This window comes from Malania oleifera, chromosome 8, assembly GCF_029873635.1.
Source record: "Malania oleifera isolate guangnan ecotype guangnan chromosome 8, ASM2987363v1, whole genome shotgun sequence".
NCBI classification, from domain to species: domain Eukaryota; kingdom Viridiplantae; phylum Streptophyta; class Magnoliopsida; order Santalales; family Ximeniaceae; genus Malania; species Malania oleifera.
In genome coordinates this window covers 81366878-81387248 of record NC_080424.1, presented here as the reverse complement: position 1 = coordinate 81387248, position 20371 = coordinate 81366878, and the positions used below count along the sequence as shown (strand labels likewise).

At 37.8% G+C, this 20371-nt stretch overlaps 1 protein-coding gene across 1 annotated transcript; it reads right to left on the bottom strand.

Moving 5' to 3' along the window:
- Positions 1-2788: 2788 nt before the first annotated feature.
- On the bottom strand, positions 2789-20060 carry LOC131162071 (microtubule-associated protein RP/EB family member 1C-like). The gene is made up of 7 exons (XM_058118205.1): positions 19741-20060; positions 19498-19653; positions 19202-19311; positions 3986-4205; positions 3803-3916; positions 3375-3694; positions 2789-3203 (listed from the first exon to the last, which is right to left on the bottom strand). Exons 1-6 carry the CDS (start codon positions 19846-19848, stop codon positions 3416-3418), a joined length of 987 nt encoding a protein of 328 aa, XP_057974188.1. The 5' UTR covers positions 19849-20060; the 3' UTR covers positions 2789-3203; positions 3375-3415.
- Positions 20061-20371: the final 311 nt, after the last annotated feature.

The following is a 20371-nucleotide window of genomic DNA, read 5'->3' as shown; positions in this document are numbered from 1 at the left end:
GTGCACACACGTCATTATTTGATGGGAAAGGGAAAGTGAGAACCATCATTTCCTTATTTCTTTAGTTGGCATCACCTTTGACGGACCAATTGACTCTTTTGGTATTATATTTTTTCTTTAAAAGATATCATTGTTTCTTAAACTCATCAATGGACCACTTTTATATTTCATTGAGTAATTTAATATAGAAGAAGCTACCTTTCATTTCGTTGACCTCAGGGTATCATTGCTTGGTCAAGAAAAGGATGCAGAGTGGGAAATTTTCAACCAAACTAAGACCAAAACAGATTGGACCATGGCCATTGATAGCTTGCATCCTATCCATTCACCTTAAGTTTTGTATGCTTTGCTCTTCATGATTTTATTTTATTTTTGTAAAAAAAAAAGCATTTTAGTTTTAATTTCAATAAACATGTCGGGGTTTTGGACCGTCATCACAAAAAGCATCTAAATGACGCATAAGAACTAACATTGTAGATCAAATGATCTCCAATAATTCATTTTTAAAAAAAAGTACAAATTTTTGGATGATGGTTTGTAAAAAAAAAAATTAAAAATTAAAAATAAATTTATCTTTTATTATATTTTTTTCTATATCAAATACTATTCAAGATGAAATTTCATTTGAATTGATTAAAAATTAAGAAAAAAGCAGAGATTAGTGTGTAAAATCAAAATTTTGTTCATTTTGATTATGCGTGTACCACATATTATTTTCTTAAAAAAAAAAAAAAATTTTCTCATCATTCAAGCTTGTCCCGAAGAAAGAATACAAAATATGACTGAGATCATTTTTTCATTGAAACCTCCCTTTATTTTAAATGCAATTAAAAACAAAATGTACTCAATCTTGTTTGGATTTTTCTTAGAAAAAGAAAAATTTTAAAAATATGTAAAGTGAAAGAGATCTACTGACTTGCTATAATTTTGTTCTTTGACAACCAAATAATATTTTTCTCACATTTCTTTCGGGTTTTCTAAGACTCAAACGACTATAATCAACATGCCACAATAACGTAATGATCATCAACATAAACATTTGTTTATGAACATTTTATGCAAGCAATAATAACTTATATCTTGGGGAAACTAACTAAATGCATATTATTGTTAGGCTGAATACAGATCTTGGTTCTCTTGCCCTACTTAGAACAAGGGCTTTAGACAAAATTTGAAAGGGAATTGAAGGTCATTGTATTTGAAGTGAATGGAAGAGAAAATGAAGACCCATCTTAGGTAGGACGAGTTCTAAAAATGCCCATACAAAGTGTGTACAACATGGTTATCAAAATCCTGATCCAAATTGTGCGATTCTACGATCTTATGATCCATACTTGCCTAATCAATCCAGATCTTAAGTAGAATTTTAATAAAGTAGGATTTCAATAGGATCTTATCTGGAATCTTAGGATCTTAGGATATTAATCCTACTTGCAATCCTACTTATCCAACTTTGCAATGGAATTTTTCCTATTTAGGATTCTAATGAAAAAGGCCCAATATATATTTTTTACTTTTGCAATAGACAGAAAATTTTGTTTAGTTGGCAAAATGTATCAAATTAGGGCAACATAATGAATATGTTCTAAGATTTGTTCAATCCAAGTCAAAAGAGCAACTAAGCATCTCTTGAAAGCTCTTTTCCTTCAAAATTGAAAGCTCTCTGAGAGTTTAGAGTTCTTGATAGACAAATCCTAAGTTGTCTATCAGTAGGCTTGGATTGTTCCTTCTTCCAACAACACTAGAGGTCAACTAAGAGCTTTGAAATCAATACAAATAGGGAGTTGAACAGTTAGGTTAGGAGCTTAAAGTTGTAAGCCTATAATAGTTATGCATCATCTTTATAATTCTTTTTACTTTCTTCCTTTTTTTCCCCTCTATTATTGACAAGCCAAAGGCCTATCTTTTTTCCCTAAAGCAAAGAGCGTATAACTTTCTTTTTCTTCTAATAGAGAGCATATAGCTTTCTTTTTCCACTTCTTTTCTTTGCAACTAACAAAAAGTTCTTCCACTTCCTTTTTTTTTTCCTTCTTCTCATTCTTCTTCTTTCTAATGACAAAACCATGAAAATTGAAAAATTTACATCAGTTCATTAAATTAAGATTAACAACTTCTTCATTCTTCTCTTCATTCTTTTTGCTTTTCTTTTTAATTATAATTATTAAATACATGAGCTAGTAATAGTCTACCCTTTACATAGCACTTTGCAGTTTAGGCTGTTTAGGTTCTTTTTTTGTTTTTTTAGGTTCAAAATTGTTAGGAAAAACCAGTTAGGTCCTAGCTATCAAGGTAGCTACATTCCTAAAATTTACTTTAATTTCTTAAACTTACAACCATATTTGTAGGATTATGTTATTGAAAGTCGTCATAAATTGCCAAATATATAAATTTTTAATTTATTTTAAATCGTAAGTAAAATCTTACAATCCACAATCCAATCCTACAGACCCTCCCAATGATCCTATGTAGGATCCCAATTCTAACAGCCTTGGTATACAGCCCCATAAAGCAATAAGAAAGGCCCTAGATACTATTATCTCCCCAAGGAAACAAGATTGAGGCTATACCAAATTGACTACAATTCTAAAATTTTATTTTCCCAAATATATAAAGGTATTGTGCCTAGTACAGAGAACATGAAATTTTACTTTAAGAAAGTTGCATTATCACCAGGGGAAAAATAAAATTCACACGGAATTTAACCACTATAAAACAAAGAAATTCTCCTTCCTTCCAATGGAGTGTTGCTGCAATGAAGATTAGGGATGAGGTAAATATGAGAACAATGTGAACAAATGAATCGATTTATATAGTTCTTGATCATTTTTTTCAAAGCTAACATAGCAAAAACCATAAGTCTAAGCATTTTTCAATCTCCAGTCATTATAATTTACAACCTGCAATGCCCAAAGCATATGATATCACAAGCCTTTTAAAAGTAATTGGGTGCAAAATGGGTGGCTACACGAGGGACTCCATCTGTAGGACCCTAGCATTTACAGTCTCAACCCTAAGTATCATTCCACTATCAACAACTGTTTCAAAAAAAAAAACTGCCCAACCATGAGTAACATGTATAACAATTGTACATGGAAGAAATCAGCTGCCAGTGCTACAAGATTAGGCAACAATAAATCATACCAGGACAGCCATCTGTGAGGGAAGTTCCTTGCATGGAAGAAATCAGCTGCTATTTTTCACTCCTGTATCACAAATGTCAAGAGTACTGAGAGACAAGAAAGTATTGAAACCTAGCAAATATGGATGCAGAATATCATACTGCCATAATGAATGACTTCAGGTTAAACGACTTCTTCACTTCAATGAAAAAAAGGAAAGAGTAAAGCAGAGTTTAAAATGAACAAGTTGTAAACCTGATCAATCTAGTATCTTCCTGCTCAGCAAATGCTAGTCATCAGCATGTCATCAGCGGTGATCCACCAAAATGAACGTCTGAGGAATTAGACAACCGCTGCCTTGGAGACAACATTGTATTGGCTGCAGCATCAACTTCAGGTGATGGGATATTTTTTCTTTTCTGAGTTTCCAAACTTGACTGCTCTTCCATCATCTCAGCAATTGGGCTCAAAGGCCCTTGCTGTGCCACCTGTGGTGCTATCAGAACTTCAGCATCAGCCACTAGAGAGGCATCGTCATCTACAGCATACAATATCCTTTGTATTGCCTGGACAATCTGTTAGAAGAGTTGAATGTTTAGATTACAACCCTATCCAGGATGTAATTTTGATTAAGATCTAGAAAAATTCATATTATATCCAGATATGCGTAGACAAAACAGTACAGGGGTGTGTTCAATCTCAGAATGCTGGCACATCATCTCAATATCCCTCAGCTTTGAAAAATAGAAGTCCCTTTCTTTCTCAAGGCCGTCCACTGACAATTTCAACTCCGTGATCTGCATTAACTTCTGTATTAAAGTCCCATTAGTGTTTAAAAAATATATTTTTTATAACAATCAGATCACCTGTTCATCATAAGCAATCACTGAACTACAAGGGGGTTTAGCAGTCCTAGGGGGTTGATTTGCAGTGTTTGCAGTAGCACCTTCATTTCTTCGTTTGTTACGACATGACTGTGTTTTAAGGCCCGGATTACAGGACTTCGCAGAAGTTTGCACAGGTGCTGTTCTCTTGCTGACTTCTTTCCCTCCTTTGCATACCTCTCTCCTCTCTGATGCATTGTAACTAAAATTGACAATTATATAGTGAGGAACTAGGTTGTTAGCCACAAACCAAAATTCTAATAAGGTAATAACAAATCAAAAAAGCATAGGAGAGTAAATAAGACTTTGTGCAGTTCAGCAGGGTTCCTATATCCACAAAGGAAACCGAGTGTTAACCTCTGCCAACATGCGACAACTAGTACAATACAAAATCAATAAATTTTGCACCCTACAGACAATTGCCATTAACTCTCTTAGAAAAGCCATATACTTAGATCATGCAGGTAATATTTAAAATCATAAAATGAAAAATAGTGTATGGAACTCTCTAAGTACCGAATTTTCTTTTGTAAAGGTTTGGCATGCCATAATTCTGATATTCTGATTCTTTGATCAGACTAGAACTAGTTTCAAAATCATGCTGTATACAGCTGCAACTCAAAATAAAAGCAAGCAGAATTTTCACTAAAAACGTACTTTTAATCCTGTTGACGTTTTTACCAAAGGATGGTTGAGGGAAAAAAAAAAGAAAAAAGGAAAAAAAGGTACTTGCTAATGTGTCATTTCACCCACTCATTCATACAAGTGAAAGCACTGGCTGTCCAAAGAAATAAGAACTTAATTTTTATTATTCAGTTATGGTTCATATTCAAAGCAATGTTTTAAAAGGTGAAAGCGTAAAGCAAGGCGTTCTAACCCCTAAGAGGCGAGGCATAAGCCTTAAGGCGTTGGAGCGCAAGCTTTTTGAGAATTTTATTTTTTGATAAAAATATGTAAATAAATTACATATATTTCAAAATCACAATTAAAAAGTTTAAAAAATAAAATATAATTTGAAAACTCCTTGTTGGGCATTCAAAAATTGCTACCTTTAATTCATTACATAAATCATGACAACAAATAGCTATAACATTACAATGTTCAAGTTATTTTCAAGATCTAAGATATAACTCTCAATTATTTTGGAAAGGTAGAGGTTCAAAAGTTTTTGAAATCAATTCAAATTATGAAATTCCTTTTATATATACATAGAGTTAATATTTTCTAGACAAATCTAACTTGAAATTCACACGACCAAAAAGTGTAAGCCTCAACTAGAAAGGTACAAAAGGCGTGCCTTTTGTACTAATGCGCAAGCCTTAGTGTGTAATGTGCTAGCTTTTTTGGGATTTGGCATTTTGGATTGAGCCTCAAGGCATTTTAGGCCTGCCTTCTCTTGAGGCGAGCCTTGATTGAGCCTTTTAAAACATTGTTCAAAAGGATAATCCACTTAAAGTCTGTAAATAAGTGAAAAATTTCAGATATATCCACTGTGAGTATGACTGGTGTTTAGTTTAGATTCACTGATATTCCTATTCTTATACATTGATGATATGATGATTGCAGCAAAGACTATGAGTGATGTTTATCTCTTAGACTGCGCTGAGTGAAAATATGAAATGAAGGATCTTAGTGCTGAGAGGAAGATCCTCATGATGGACATTCATAGGGACATGAAAGAAAGAAAAAAGAAAAGAAAACATTGAATCTCCCAAAAAAGACCTTTGTAGAAAAGGAGTTAGAGAGGAGTAATGTTAAGCCATTGTCTGCTCTACTGACAAAATTTTTCAAATTATCTTCAGCACAATGTCCACGGTCAAAGGAGAATGCGAGGAAGATGTACACAGTACCATACATCAATGCTGTGGATGCTAGATGCAGCCATGACTTGTGTGCATCCAGATCTTTGTAGGTACAATTAATAAAGTGAGCAAGTTTATGGAAAATCCAAGACACAAGCATAAGCAAGCTTTGAAATAAGTTCTCAAGTACTTGAGATAATGCGAACTTTGATATTGAGTTTGGTATAAATCAAGATTCAGCCCCTATCAAGGGTATTTTGATGCAAACTATGTAAGAGACTTGGATGACAAGAAATAACAAGAAATATAGTTTATGCTATAGTGGGCAGACCTATTTGTGGGAATATGCTACAAATCATTGATTCATTATCTACCAGCAAGGCAAAATGTATGGTTGTTACAAAGACTATAAAGGTGATTGTGGCTAGAAGGATTAGTAATTGAACTTGGCATATAGCAGGCTATTCATCTGCATTGTTATAGTCACGGTGTCATCTACATAGTATCAATCCAGCATATCACAAAACATATTGTAGTCAGGTATGACAAGATACAAGAGTTGGTTGCTATGGGCAAGATTCAGCTTGTTAAAGTGGCTACCAAGAGAGGATGCAAAAGTATGTCTGTTGTTGGTCTGGTGCTTGAATCTCATACTTACTTACCCGGAGGAGGGTGGGAATTAAGGGAACATTGGTTTGCTGAGCACCGAAAAGGACTCCAAGACCATTGGTTCCGAAAAGAAAAAAAAAAGGAAAGTTCTTGTATTTCTTGAAATTGCTCCATGTTGCAAACTACAAAATAAGTGATTTTGTGCTATAATTGCTGAGTTACAGCTCACATACAGAAGGGTTATCCCTCCATGCATAACCCTTTAATATACCCATGGTATGGTACATTATTTTCATTTGGATCATAGTGTCATTTTATGGTTGCATGAGAGCATTTTGGGGTTTTCACATGAGCACATTTTTTGTGGTTTTTTTTGTCTTTTTCCCCCTATTTTCTTCTCAATTAGTTGTGTGTGTTTATGCATGATCCTAGGGTGTGTTTCACAACATTTGTTATAGAGCATCTGGTTCATGTAGGGTTTGCATCTAAGTCATGAAGAGCATGTTCAACAAGTTCGATGGACAGGAAGCTTCAACCTCTAGTTAATGTTTGTAGTCTATTGCTAGTTCAAAAAAGGTTTAAGGCATTAACAAGATAGAAACCAAAGAAGACGGATGAAGAGGGTTGACTAGAACTAGAACACATCACCTTAAGTATTATCAAGTCTTGTTTGGCAAAATTAGTAATATTCAACCTGATGGAAAAGAAAATAAGAAAGGGTCAATGACGGAACTAGAGAGTTTGTATATGATGAAGAACAATACCAACAAATTTTTTTTAAAGAAGTCACTGATGTTCTTTTGTATGCCTAAGAGCGGAGATTTAAATTAATATATGAATTAGTTTGATTAGATTCTTCTCAAATAGGGAGTAGAGATTAAAGACAAAGATAAGGTGTTATACTGCTATCCTCTTGAAAAATTTTTGGTTTCCCAAGTCGAATAGAAGGAAACTTAACAAGGAGGGCCATGAACAAAAGGCCTCGTTACCAAGGCTGAGAAGAGGAGGGGGAGATCAGTAAAGAGGGGTAAGTAGAGGGTTGAGGCCTAAATTGAAAGCCAAGAATATTGAACGTTTAAGTGCAAACAAAAGGGACATTACAAACAGAATTGGCCCCCTCTAGAAAAAAGAGACAATAAGGACCAACCCATCATACTTAGCGAGTTGGTGACACATCATTCACATGACAAGGAATTATGTTGGTTGCTTCAAGTAACAATTCTTTCTATGTTACCTAGACTATATATTGGAACTGCTCCTTTAATTTATTACCTACCTATACAAAGAGTAGTTTGATTGGGTTGATAATCCCTATCCTAGTATTGGAATTAGTAGTTGGTAATTAGTTGGTTCTATTAAAGTTTAAATGTTTGATGGTATTGTCTTATATTGGTTACTTGGGAAAAGACTTTTTGTGTACATTCAGCATTTCCTAGTACTGGAATTCTAAAGGTGTCAAAGACTTCTATGGTTGTTATGAAGGGTAAACAGGTCGATAATGGATACTAACACAATTGACACTATGCTCTAGCATATGCGTGTAAGACATATGAGCGAGAGGAGTATAATGGAACTCCACAAGAGGAAATTGTTGAGGGGTTAAAAAGCAGCATTGATTTTTGCGATATTGCATTCTCTATAAATAGCACAAGGTGAAACTCAAGGCATCCTCCCAAAGACATTCTAGATCATGATCACATAAATGTTTAAGGGCTGCGAGGGTACTACTAAGAAATGAAGTTTAGGGCTTTTTTAACTTCATCAATGGTTACTTTAGGAAGTTTTAAGTTTACTTCATGAAGGAAAAATTAGAAGTGTTCTCCAATTCAAGTAGTGAAGGGCAGAGGCTAAGAAAAGTCAATATAGTGTCTCATGTCAAATAAAAAATTGGAGTACAAGTCAATGAGTTTTTATACTTTTCCACAACCATATTATCTTTCAAAAGACTCCGCAAGTGAATAAGGTGGCCAAGAAGATGAATAAAACCATGCCTAAGAAAGCTACAAGTATGAGATTATTGGTAGGGCCACACCTAAGAGTTATGGGCAAATGTAACTTACCATATTATTTTAAGGCAACCTTCTACGAAGCTAGATAGTAAAATAGTTGAGGAAGTTTGGACAAGAGGCAGACTACTTTATAATAACAGTGTTTTAAAAGGAGAAGGTGTGAGGCTAGGTGTTAGGGAGTGACAATGTAATTGGGAAAAAGGGGGAGAGAGATACTGCTCTAATTGTATTCTCCAGGGATTTATAATGAATCTTTGATTACTTGTGTTAACGTTTGTATGGTTATTCTCTTGGATATGAATAATACAAGCAGTCCTTTTCATTATGGTGTTATGTTGCCTTGGACTGTAATATATCTTATTGCTTTAGTATGATTCCATGCATATGAATGCCTTTGCTCATGTGATATCCTATCGTTCCTAGTTTCTCATGGGTATTGAGTCTTATCTGGTGCTCGTGCTTGCAAGCTTGAATGTGTGACTATTGGCTGATTTGTCGGGGGAGAGCTCTCAACGAGTACCACAGGACCCTTACTTGAGTTCTATTTTGGGGGTCTATGACAGTTGGTATCAAAGCACAATGTGTGCTAACTCCATGAGTGGTAACATGAGAAACAAGTCTGGAAAGATAGAGAGCATTGAAGCGCTTGAGACAAATATGGCAAAACTTGAAACCTTGGAGACAACGTGCTTTGAACAACAAGGGTTGGTGGCAAAATTGATAAAGGAGAAAGGTGTGCCAACAGAGCTTGAGGTCGTCGAAAAAAACCCTAGAGGAAGCCTTTATGGGGTATCAAAACTTGAGGAGAGAATTACAGAACTTGAAAAATTTATTCCACGTGTAAAATCCCTGGAGAAAAGGCCAATAGAGCTTGAGGTCTTCCAGAGGAACATCAAGCAGTTGGAAGCCTTTGAGAGTAGGCTGGAACATATTGAGGGCATATTGCCATCTCTAACATCCCAAGAAGGGGAGCCAATAGAGCTTGAGGCCTCCCTACAGGTGCTGACTGATAATTTTGATTTCCTTGCAGAGAACGTTAAGGAGTCCATTAGTGCTTTGAAAGAAGATCTGAAGGCGATAGGCAACTTCCAGAGTGCTATGGACTAGGTTCAGAATGACTTGCAAGAGATGGCTATGAAACTGAATGCGGTGGCACAGATGGCCCGAAGGCCGATAACTAAACCTAGTGAGGGAATTCGAATAAAGCTACCGGAACCTAAAAGCTTTGGGGGTACCCGTGATGCAAAGGAACTAGACAATTTCATCTATGATATGGAACACTACTTCAAGTGCTCACGGGTTGATCTAGAGGAAGACTGAGTGAATATTACAACAATATACCTTGTGGGGGATGCTAAACTGTGGTGGAGAACTAAATGGGATGATATTCAACACAATAGGTGTGTCATTAATACCTGGGAGGGATTGAAATAGGCGTTGAAGGCACAATTTTACCCAAAAAAATGTAGAATACATGGCACAGTGCAAGGTATATGATTTGCAGTAGACGGGTTCAATAAGGAGTTATGTACGAGAATTTCAGGCCCTAATGTTGGACATCAAAGATATGTCTAAATCAGATAGGCTATTCCAATTCCTCCGGGGTTTGAAGACATGACTGAAGAATGAATTGCGCAGACAAGGGGTTAGTCACCTCTCTTCTACCCTCGCCGCTGCTGAATAGTTGGATGATTTTTCAGATAGTGCTGGAAAATGAATTTACCCGTTGTTCGCCAACAATGATTCAAGGCCCAATATGGTGTACAAACCCACAAATGGGGGAAGGGACAGGGAAATGAATAGTCCTTGGAAAGATAGAAGAGCTCCCATGACTAGGGCATGGAGGGGCAGATGTACATGGGGTGGGGAGCATCGTCCGCTGGTCTTGTGTTTCCTTTGCATGGGACCGCATCGAGTAGTGGAGTGCCCCAAACGAAAGGCTTTGAATGCCCAAAAAAGCCCTTCGAGGAGAAACAGAAACCCTAGGAGAAAAACAAGATATGGTGGGAGCATTGAGATTTTTGGGGGCATTGGAGCGCCAAGTAGTTACAAACAAGTCTCAGGAAAAGGGCTTAATGTATGTGGACCTACTTTTGAATGGAAAGAATATCAAGGCCATGATTGATATAGGGGCCACTCATAATTTCATTGCTGATACAAAAGCCAAACGGTTAGAACTACAAGTAGACAAAGATGTGGGAAAATTGAAAGTAGTGAATTCTGAAGCGTTAACTAAGGTGGGAGTGGCACCTAAAGTAGCCTGCCAAATGGGGTCGTGGTCAGGAACAATTGATTTCACCATGGCACCCCTCGATGACTTTGATGTGGTATTGGGGATGGATTTTCTTAAAGTGACGCGCTCAATGTTGATCCCAGCCGCAGACTGTCTAGTGATAATGGGAGATACCCCTTGTGCGGTTCCCACAGCCTACAACACTTTCGATGAGAGGGATTTGCTTTCAGCCCTCCAGTTCAAGAAGGGAGTAAATAGGGGAGAACCTTCTTTGGTGGTACTACCAGTAGTTTCAGAAAATGAATAAATAGGCAAATATCTGGTTAAAATTAAGGAAATGATAGAAGAACTCAATGAGGTAATCCCAGAATAACTCCCCAAGGTTTTACCATTCCGTTGATTGCTGATATTTTTGACCAGTTAAGTACAACCAAATATTTCACTAAACTGGACTTGAGATCAGGGTACCACCAAGTGCGCATTGCAGAGGGAGATGAACCTAAGACCACTTGTGTCACTAGGTATCGAGCATTTGAATTCCTTGTCATGTCTTTTGGGTTAACAAATGCATCTACTACCTTTTACACTTTAATGAATCAGGTTTTTCGGGACTACCTTGGTCGATTTGTAGTTGTCTACCTTGATGACATAGTCTTAGCAAAACATAAAGATCACCTTCGGCAAGTCTTTCAAAAACTCTGAGAAAATCAGCTACATGTAAAAGGGGAGAAATATGCTTTCGCTTAAAAGCGTATTAAATTCTTAGGGCATACCATTGAAGAGGGCCAGATACGGATGGATCCAGCAAAGGTACAAACCATCTATGAATGGCGAGCACCTACATCTATTAGAGAACTGCGATCCTTCTTGGGGCTAGCCAACTACTATCAGAAGTTTATAGAGGGGTACTCTAGAAGAATTGTGTCATTAATAAATTTATTGAGAAAAGGAGTACCATGGGGGTGGTCAGAAGATTGCCAATCAGTATTTGTTGAATTAAAGAAAAAGATTGTAGGAGATCCTGTACTAACCCTTCCTGATGTGACAAAGTCATTTGAAGTGCAAGTAGACGCCTCAGACTTTGTATTAGGGGGAGTTCTTTTGCAGGAAGGAGATCCAATTGATTTTGAAAGTAGAAAATTAGCAGGTGCCGAACGGAACTATACAACGCAAGAGAAGGAACTTCTAGCTATGGTACACTGTCTTCAAGTGTGTAGACACTATCTCTTGGGGTCCAAATTTGTGGTAAAGATAGATAATGTGGCAATTACTCACTTCTTGTTACAACCAAGACTAACCTCAAAACAAGCCTGTTGGCAGGAGAAACTAACTGAATTCAATTTTGATTTTGAATACAAGGCAGGGAAGACAAAAGAAGTGGTTGATGCTTTAAGCAGAAAAACTGAATTGGCAGCACTGAAACTCATAAGTCATTTACTAGGGTGGCGTTACCCTTGAAAGCAGGGAACATTTAAGTACAGACCAGCAGGCGCAGACATTGAGTAAATTGATAGAAGAAGGGAAGACATGACAATTCTGGGTAGAAGATGAGCTGATAATGACTAAAGGCAGGAGAGCCTACGTGCCCAAAGCTAGGAACTTAAGGAAAACCTTACTAAAAGAGTGTCATGATACATTGTGAACTGGACATCCCAGATGGCGAAGAACTCATGCATTGATTACACAGAGGTACTATTGGCCGAATATGTAAGACGATGTGGTGAGTTATACCAAAACTTGCATGATTTTTCAACAAGGCAAGGTAGAAAGAAAGAAGACCTCAGGATTGTTGGAGCCATTGTTAGTAACTGCAAGGCCATGGGAGAGTGTCTCTTTAGACTTCATTTCCTCATTGCCAAAAGTAGAGGAGTATGACACGATTCTGGTGGTAATTGATCAGTGTCCAAAATATGCAACTTTTGTACCAGTTTCGAAGCCATGCTCAGCAGAGAAGACGGCTCAACTATTCTTCAAACATGTAGTGAAATATTGGGGTGTTCCAAAGAACTTAATTAATGATAGGGATGTAAGATTCACTGGGGGATTTTGGGGCAAGCTTTTTCGTTTGATGGGGTCAAATCTTAATCTTTCCACCAGCTATCACCCTCAGACAGATGGTCAAACAAAGCGTTTTAATGGGATACTGGAAGAATACTTACGACATTTTGTAAACTCAAATCAGAAAAATTGGGTTTCCTTACTAGACACAGCACAATTTTTTTTAATTCTACGAAATCCTCTGGGCCTAACAAAAGCCCTTGTGAGATTGTGACAGGTCAACAACCGACTCTCTTGCACACTCTTGATGGTCCATACAGGGGAAATTTCCCGAAAGTATACCAACTCACAAAGAACTGGTTGTAAAATATAGAAGTCACTCGAGCTCAGTTAGAAAAAGCATCAAAGCACATGAAAAAATGGGCAAACAAAGGGCGATGATGACCACAACAATTTGAAATTGGAGATCTGGTTCTTGTAAAAGTGCCACCAGAGACATTTCAATTTCTTCATGGCAAAGATAAAAGGCTTTTACGCTGCTACGAAGGTCCAATAAAGGTAATCGAAAAGGTGGGACATGCATCTTATCAACTTGAACAACCAGAGTCGATGAAAAGCCATAGATGACTTGTCCATTCGGTGTCTCACGTCAGCAACTTAAAGCCATTCCACGCCGATGAAGCAGATCTGCACCGACAACAGTTAAGGAGATCGACAATTTCCAGAAGTCAGTTTGTAGACAAGGATGTCCAGGAGATCCTTGCAGACAGAGTCGTCAACAAAGAAGGTCATCAACAGCAACAATATTTGGTTCAGTGGATGGGACTGGGAGAAGAAGAGAACAGTTGGGAAAAGTACTTCAGGTGAACTTGTATTGGAGAAGGTTCACACATCTGAAAACGCAGCGGACATTTTAACAAAGTCGTTTACTACTGAAAAGTTCAATCATTGCTTAGACTTACTTCATGTCTGCAAGTGCTAGAAGGGAGACGAACACAACCTAACTTTCCAATGTCAAGGTGGAGCAATGAGATATGTTTTCAAGTTCCCCTAAGGGCGTATATTCGCCAAGGTGGAGATTGTTATGTTTTTGTGGCTCATATATGTTGGGAATTAACAACAAATTCCCGAAACCTGTGAGAAACAAAATAGAGAAATAATACACGCCAAAGAAAAATCAATCTCACGCATAAGACAGTATTTATGTGGTTCGGCATTTTTGCCTACGTCCACAGAGTTGCAGGGATTTCGCTATTATCAGGAAGAAAATACAGAGTGCGGCGGTACATGGACTAAGCCTTAGGATAGAAATCTCTCATTAAAGAAAGGTCGGGTCATCATCCAGATTGAACACAACTAGGCTCCACAAAAGCCCAACAAATCTCCCACTTGGAGACTAGTTCAATCACCAATATCAACTGCAGTCCTCCAAATGAACAATTCCTCATCCCCTGCAACTCATCCTCCTGTCCCCAAGCTAGAAGACCAACTGAAGCTGCACACAGCTTCAGCTTCTTAATAGTAACACCCTTAGTCAACATGTCTGTAGGGTTCTTAGATCCACATATCTTCTCAAGTATTACCAGCTTATCTTCAACAAAGTAACGGATAAAGTGGTATTTTGTTTGTATATGTTTTGACTTTGAATGAAAAGCCTAATTTTTGGCAAGAAAAATTGCACTTTGACTGTCACTGTGTAGAATGCCCATCTTCTGCTTCTTACCCAATTCGTCTAAGAAACCATGTAACCAAATCATCTCCTTTCCAGCTTCAATTGCTGCAACATACTCAGCTTCTATAGCAGACAAAGTAAAAATCTTTTGTAAATTTGAAGCCCAAGATATAGTTGTACCACCCAGAGTAGATAAAAACCCAGTAGTACTCTTTCTACTATCATTATCACCAGCAAAATCGGCGTCTACATAACCCTACAGTTCCAAACTTGTACCTGTGAAGCAAAGACATGTATCTGATGAACCCCTTAGATATCTCAGAATCCACTTAACTGCCTCCCAATGCTGCTTTCCTAGCCTACTCATGAATCTGCTCACAACTTCCACTGCATGTGCAATGGCTGGCCTTGTACACACCATAGCATACATCAAGTTGCCATGAGCTGAGGCATAGGGCACCTCGCTCATATGGTCCCTTTCTTCTTCTGTCTTCGGTGACTATTCCTTGCTCAGTTTGAAAAGACTACCCAAGGGTGTGCTCACTGGTTTAGCTTCATTCATGTTGAACCTGCTGAGAATTTTCTTCACATACTATGACTGTGAAAGCTTCAATGTACCATTAGCCTTGTCTCTAATGATTCTCATTCCAAGGATTTGCTTTGCAGCTCCCAAATCCTTCATTGCAAACTGTTTTGACAATTGCTACTTTAGATTATTAATCTCCTCAATGCTAGACCCTACAATAAGCATATTATCTACATAGAACAGTAAAATGATAAAAGAATTGTCAAAGAACTTAACATAACAACAGTGATCAGCTTCACATCTCTTGAACCCAATTTTATGCATAAAACTATCAAATTTCTTATACCACTGTCTTGGAGCTTGTTTTAGATCATACAAGCTTTTTATCCGTTTGCGGACTAAATTCTCTTGTCCCTAGACAATGAATCCTTCTGGCTGAATCATGTAGATGTCTTCCTCCAAGTCACCATGAAGGAATGAAGTTTTCACATCTAACTGCTCAAGATGTAGATTTTTTGCAGCCACCATTCCCAGTACCAGTCTAATTATCGACATCTTCACAACTAGAGAAAATATTGCTGTGAAGTCAATGCCCTCCTTTTGCTGAAACCCTTCTGTGAAGTCAATGCCATCCTTTTGCTAAAACCCTTTGACAACTAATCTGGCTTTGTAGCTCTTGCTATCATCATGTTCGTTCTTTATTCTGTATACCCACTTGTTGTGCAAAGCCTTCTTCCCCACTGGCAATTCGGTCAGATCCCATGTCTAATTCCCTAACAAGGAATCCATCTCATCCTTCATGACTAACTCCCACTTGCTTGAACTTTTATCCTACAAGGCTTCATCATAACACTCTGGCTCACCACCATCAGTTAGCAGGAGATAATTTAGAACAGGTGAATAACGCTGGGTAGGTCTAGTGGTCCTGGAAGATCTACGGACCGCAGCTACAGGTGTATTCTGATTTTCCTGTGATTCTACATTCTCCTTATCATCTTCACCCCTTTCCTAGACAGTACTTTCAATCAACTCATCTAAGTTAACAAACTCAAATTTCTCCTGATCTATCACTATGATATCTGACACTACAGTTTACCTGTCCTTATACATGACCTATTCGTTAAATATCACATTTCTACTTCTGATGATCTTCCTATTTTGTTCATCCCAAAATCGATACCCAAATTTCTCATCACAATAGCCAATGAAATAGCATATTTTGGACTTTGCATCAAGTTTACTACGAGCATCAGAACCAATATGAACATAAGAAACACAACCAAAAACTTTTAAGTGAGAAAACTTTACCTCTTTATCACTCCAAACCTCTTCAGGAAGTCTAAACTCCATTGGAACTGAAGGTCCTCGGTTTATCAGATAAGCTGCAGTACTGACAGCATCAGCTCAGAAAGTTTTTGGTAGTCCAACATGCAACCTCATACTCCTAGCCCGCTCATTGAGAGTTCTATTCATGCGCTCAGCCACACCATTCTGCTATGGTGTCCCAGGAATGATCTTTTCCATTATGATTCCATGTGCAACACAATACTCTCTGAAACCTCCATTTATGTACTCTCCTCCATTATTCGACCTCAAACATTTTACTTTCAAACCTGTCTCTATCTCAACCATAGCCTTCCACTTCTTAAAAGTTTCAAATACATCATATTTGTTTTTTAGAAAATAAATCCATACCTTTCTAGTTGAGTCATCAATGAAAGTAACGTAGTACCTTGAACCCCCAAGGATGCAACAGGAGAAGGCCCCCACAAATCTGTGTGCACTAACTCCAATTTTTCAGCCTTCGGTGTTCTGCCATTTTTCAAGAAACTCACCCTTTTCTGCTTTCCTAAGATGCAGCTTTCACACAAGTCAAAATCAACGGACTTCAATTCTGGTAGTTTCCCTTTTGACAGCAGCATCTTCATCCCTTTCTCACTCATGTGACCAAGCCTGCGGTGCCATAAACTTGTATCAACTTGCTTCAGCAACTGCAATTGTGTCTCTTGGACTTGAGGTCATGTATAGAGTACCAGATTTCTTTCCACGAGCCAATACTCTGGCTCCCTTTGTAACCTCCCAAGTGCAACCAGCAAACAACATTGCATGCCCTTCATCATCAAGCTGTCCAATAGAAATCAAATTCCTTCTCAGGTCAGGAATATGCCGTACCTTCTCCAGTAACCAAACAGACCCATTGGGCAACGACATTCGGACGTTTCCCATACCCACAACATCCAAGGCTATACCATCATCCAAATACACCTTACCAAAATCTCCTACTACATAATTCTGTATGATTTCATGGTGTGAAGTGGTATGAAACGAAGCTCTTGAGTCCAAAACCCAATCATCAAGTGGACTATCTACTGCAAGAAGTAGTACATCCTGTACCTCTTCTGTTACAGCATTAGCAGAGTCATCCTCATTCTTCTTCTTAAGGCTTTTGCATTGTCTCCTAAAGTGACCCATTTTCCCGTAGTTCCAGCATTGTCCCTTTTGGCCAGATCTAGATTTACTTCTGTTTCGATTATAGTTTCTGGATTTTGATCTACCTCGATCTGAATTTCGGTTATTACCTCTGCCTCTTGTCTCAAGATTTAGGGCAGAGCCAGATCCTGAGGTTTCACCCGCATCTCTTCTGCAAATCTCCTCAGCCAGAATTAAATCTCGTATATCATTATACTTCAGTTTTTCTTTTCCAGTAGAGTTGCTTACTGCCATCCTCATTGCCTCCCAACGGTTTGGCAATGAAGCCAAAACGATCAGTGCACGAAATCTCATCATCAAAATCAATTTCTACGGACGATAATTGATTTGTGACAGTATTAAACTCATTTAGATGTTGTGTTGCAGATGCATTTTCTGCCATCTTCAAGTTAAACAATTTTTTCATCAGATGTACCTTGTTATTTGCTGACGGTTTTTCATACATACCAGACAAAGCCTTCATTAGATCTGCTGTAGTCTTCTCCTTCATGACATTGTGTGCAACAGATCTAGATAGAGTTAATCTTATAACTCTCAGTACCTGTCTGTCAAGGAGAGTCCATTCCTCGTCCTTCAGAGTAGCAGGTTTTTCTCCTAAAAGCAGCAGATGTAACTTCTTCCCATAGAGATAATCCTCGATCTGCATCCTCCAGAATCCAAAGTCTATGCCATCAAACTTTTCTATTCCAGACGCCTTTCCTGCTTCCTCTGCCATTGCTCCCACTCGAACCTAACCCTAGGCTCTGATACCAGTTGTTGGGAATTAACAACAAATTCCCGAAACTTGTGAGAAACAAAATAGAGAAAGAATACACGCCAAAGAAAAATCAATCTCACGCACAAGACAGTATTTACGTGGTTCGGCAATTTTGCCTACGTCCACGGAGTTGCAGGGATTTCACTATTATTAGGAAGAAAATACAGCGTATGGCTGTACAATGCTCTCTCTCTCTCTCTCTCGCTCTCTTGCGAAGTGTGACCGCTTAACCCTAATCACCCAAAAATAATGATTTTATATGCTGCGGACAGGGTTCCTAACAGGCTACAAAACGGGCCCAAGCCTTCACTCCATGGACTAAGCCTTAGGATAGAAATCTCTCATTAAAGAAAGGTCGGGTCATCATCCAGATTGAACACAACTAGGCTCCACAAAAGCCCAACAATATACTTGAAGGAGTGCATAAGCAAGGAAGAAAACATAGTTGAAATCACTTGTGTTGATGAAGCGGTAGCAATCAGTCGACGAATTGGCCTAATTTGTCAACTGAAAGATACGGAGTGTAAATTCGTCAACTGATTGACCTAATTCGTCGACTAATTTGTTCTAGCCAGCGAGGATGATTTCAAAATTTGAATGTGAATGTTAATACGGTTGGGTGTTTGGAGGGAAGCCTCCGTGGTGTTTATAAATATAACATTCTGGGTATATTCTGAGAGAGGAAGATCATTGTATTGTATTGTATTGTATTGTGTACTTTGTGATTTTCATAATGAAATACCTTGCCGATTGCTCCCGTGGATGTAGGCTTTGCCGAACCACATAAATCTTTATGTAAATTGTTATTGCTTTCAGATATACTGTGTGTGTGCGTGAGTGTTCCATTTTGGTTCTTCATTGTTTGCTGTGTTTAAATTCCGCTATGCAATCCCTAGATTTTTCACAACACTTTTGTTATATTTCAATTCGATGTGTGCACATGCATTATCCTAAGGTATGTTTTACATTTAAGATAATGGCATTTTCTTTCTTCAAAAAAAAAAAAAAAAATTGATGCCAGATGGGAAAATGAAAAGGAACAGATAATTAGGAATAACAAACGAGCCAAAATTTAAACGCATGTTAAATGAGAGAATATTACCTGTTTAAAAGACCACCACCATTAACAGAATCACAGTATTTCTTCATCCACTGCATAAACTCCAGGTTGTCAAGCGGCCTTCCTTTCACAAGCTTGCTCACCTCAATGCGCTAAACCCCACCAAAAGAATAATAAAAAATTATTCAAAAATCATAGAATCAGAAAGCAACAAGAAAATTTTCTACAATAAAACTTTACAACTCATCAAACGGGTAGGGAAAGCAGTGTAAAGAAACTAGGGTAGTAATACTAGAAACCCACAAGGGCAATCAATCTCCTTGAAATTGAAAAGATACCTTGTTGATCTTGAGTTTATTGAAGGCATCCTGAAGGACCTTGTAATTCTGGATCATCTCGTACTCGTTCTTGGCGTCAAAATTAACCTTGTGCATCGGTACAATGCCTGGATGTACGGCGTCCACGAGTTGACACTGAATCGCACCAGATGCCGCCTGCCAACCCAACAATCGATGGCACCGAATTATTGGAGTACTAAATGGGTTAGCGAAATATTGAAAGGGAAAAGGGAACAAGCCTACCTCCTCGACTTTCGAGAGGGTGAGATGGAGGGTGGAGTTGATCCACGAAAGAATCTCCGATCTACCCACGAAGTAAGCAGAGTCCGTCATGCCTATATTGGAAACCATGTTCTTGATCGCTGTTCCTTTCACCACCTCTGTTCTTCTTCTCTTCGCGATTTCTCCGAGTACGATTTGGAGGTCTCTCTTGTTTGTTCTTGTTTTTGTGAGTTCGTTAAGTGCAGGACAATGGGGATGGGCATTGAGATGAGGTGGGGCGGGGTTTTTGTTCGCCTTTAATTCAAATTGAGGCAGTGAATTTGTGAGTCTCGTGACCGTTGGGGAACGAGACGGATCCACCAGCCGATTCAAGTATTTATTATTTTTAAAATTTATTAAAAGTACTTATAACACATTAGCTTAAATTAATTACTTTTAAATTTTTTTATTGTAAATGAATTTTTAAGAGTAATTTAGAATGGCTTATGACATTTTTTTTTTATAAGTATTACTATTATTATGGGTAGTGTATTCATAATTTTGAAGAATATTGTTTAATTTTGTTGAGCTTGCAATTTTTAATTTTAAATTAGTATTTATAAAATTTAATTAATTTCTAGATTATATTTTAATAGACTGTATAATTCAAATT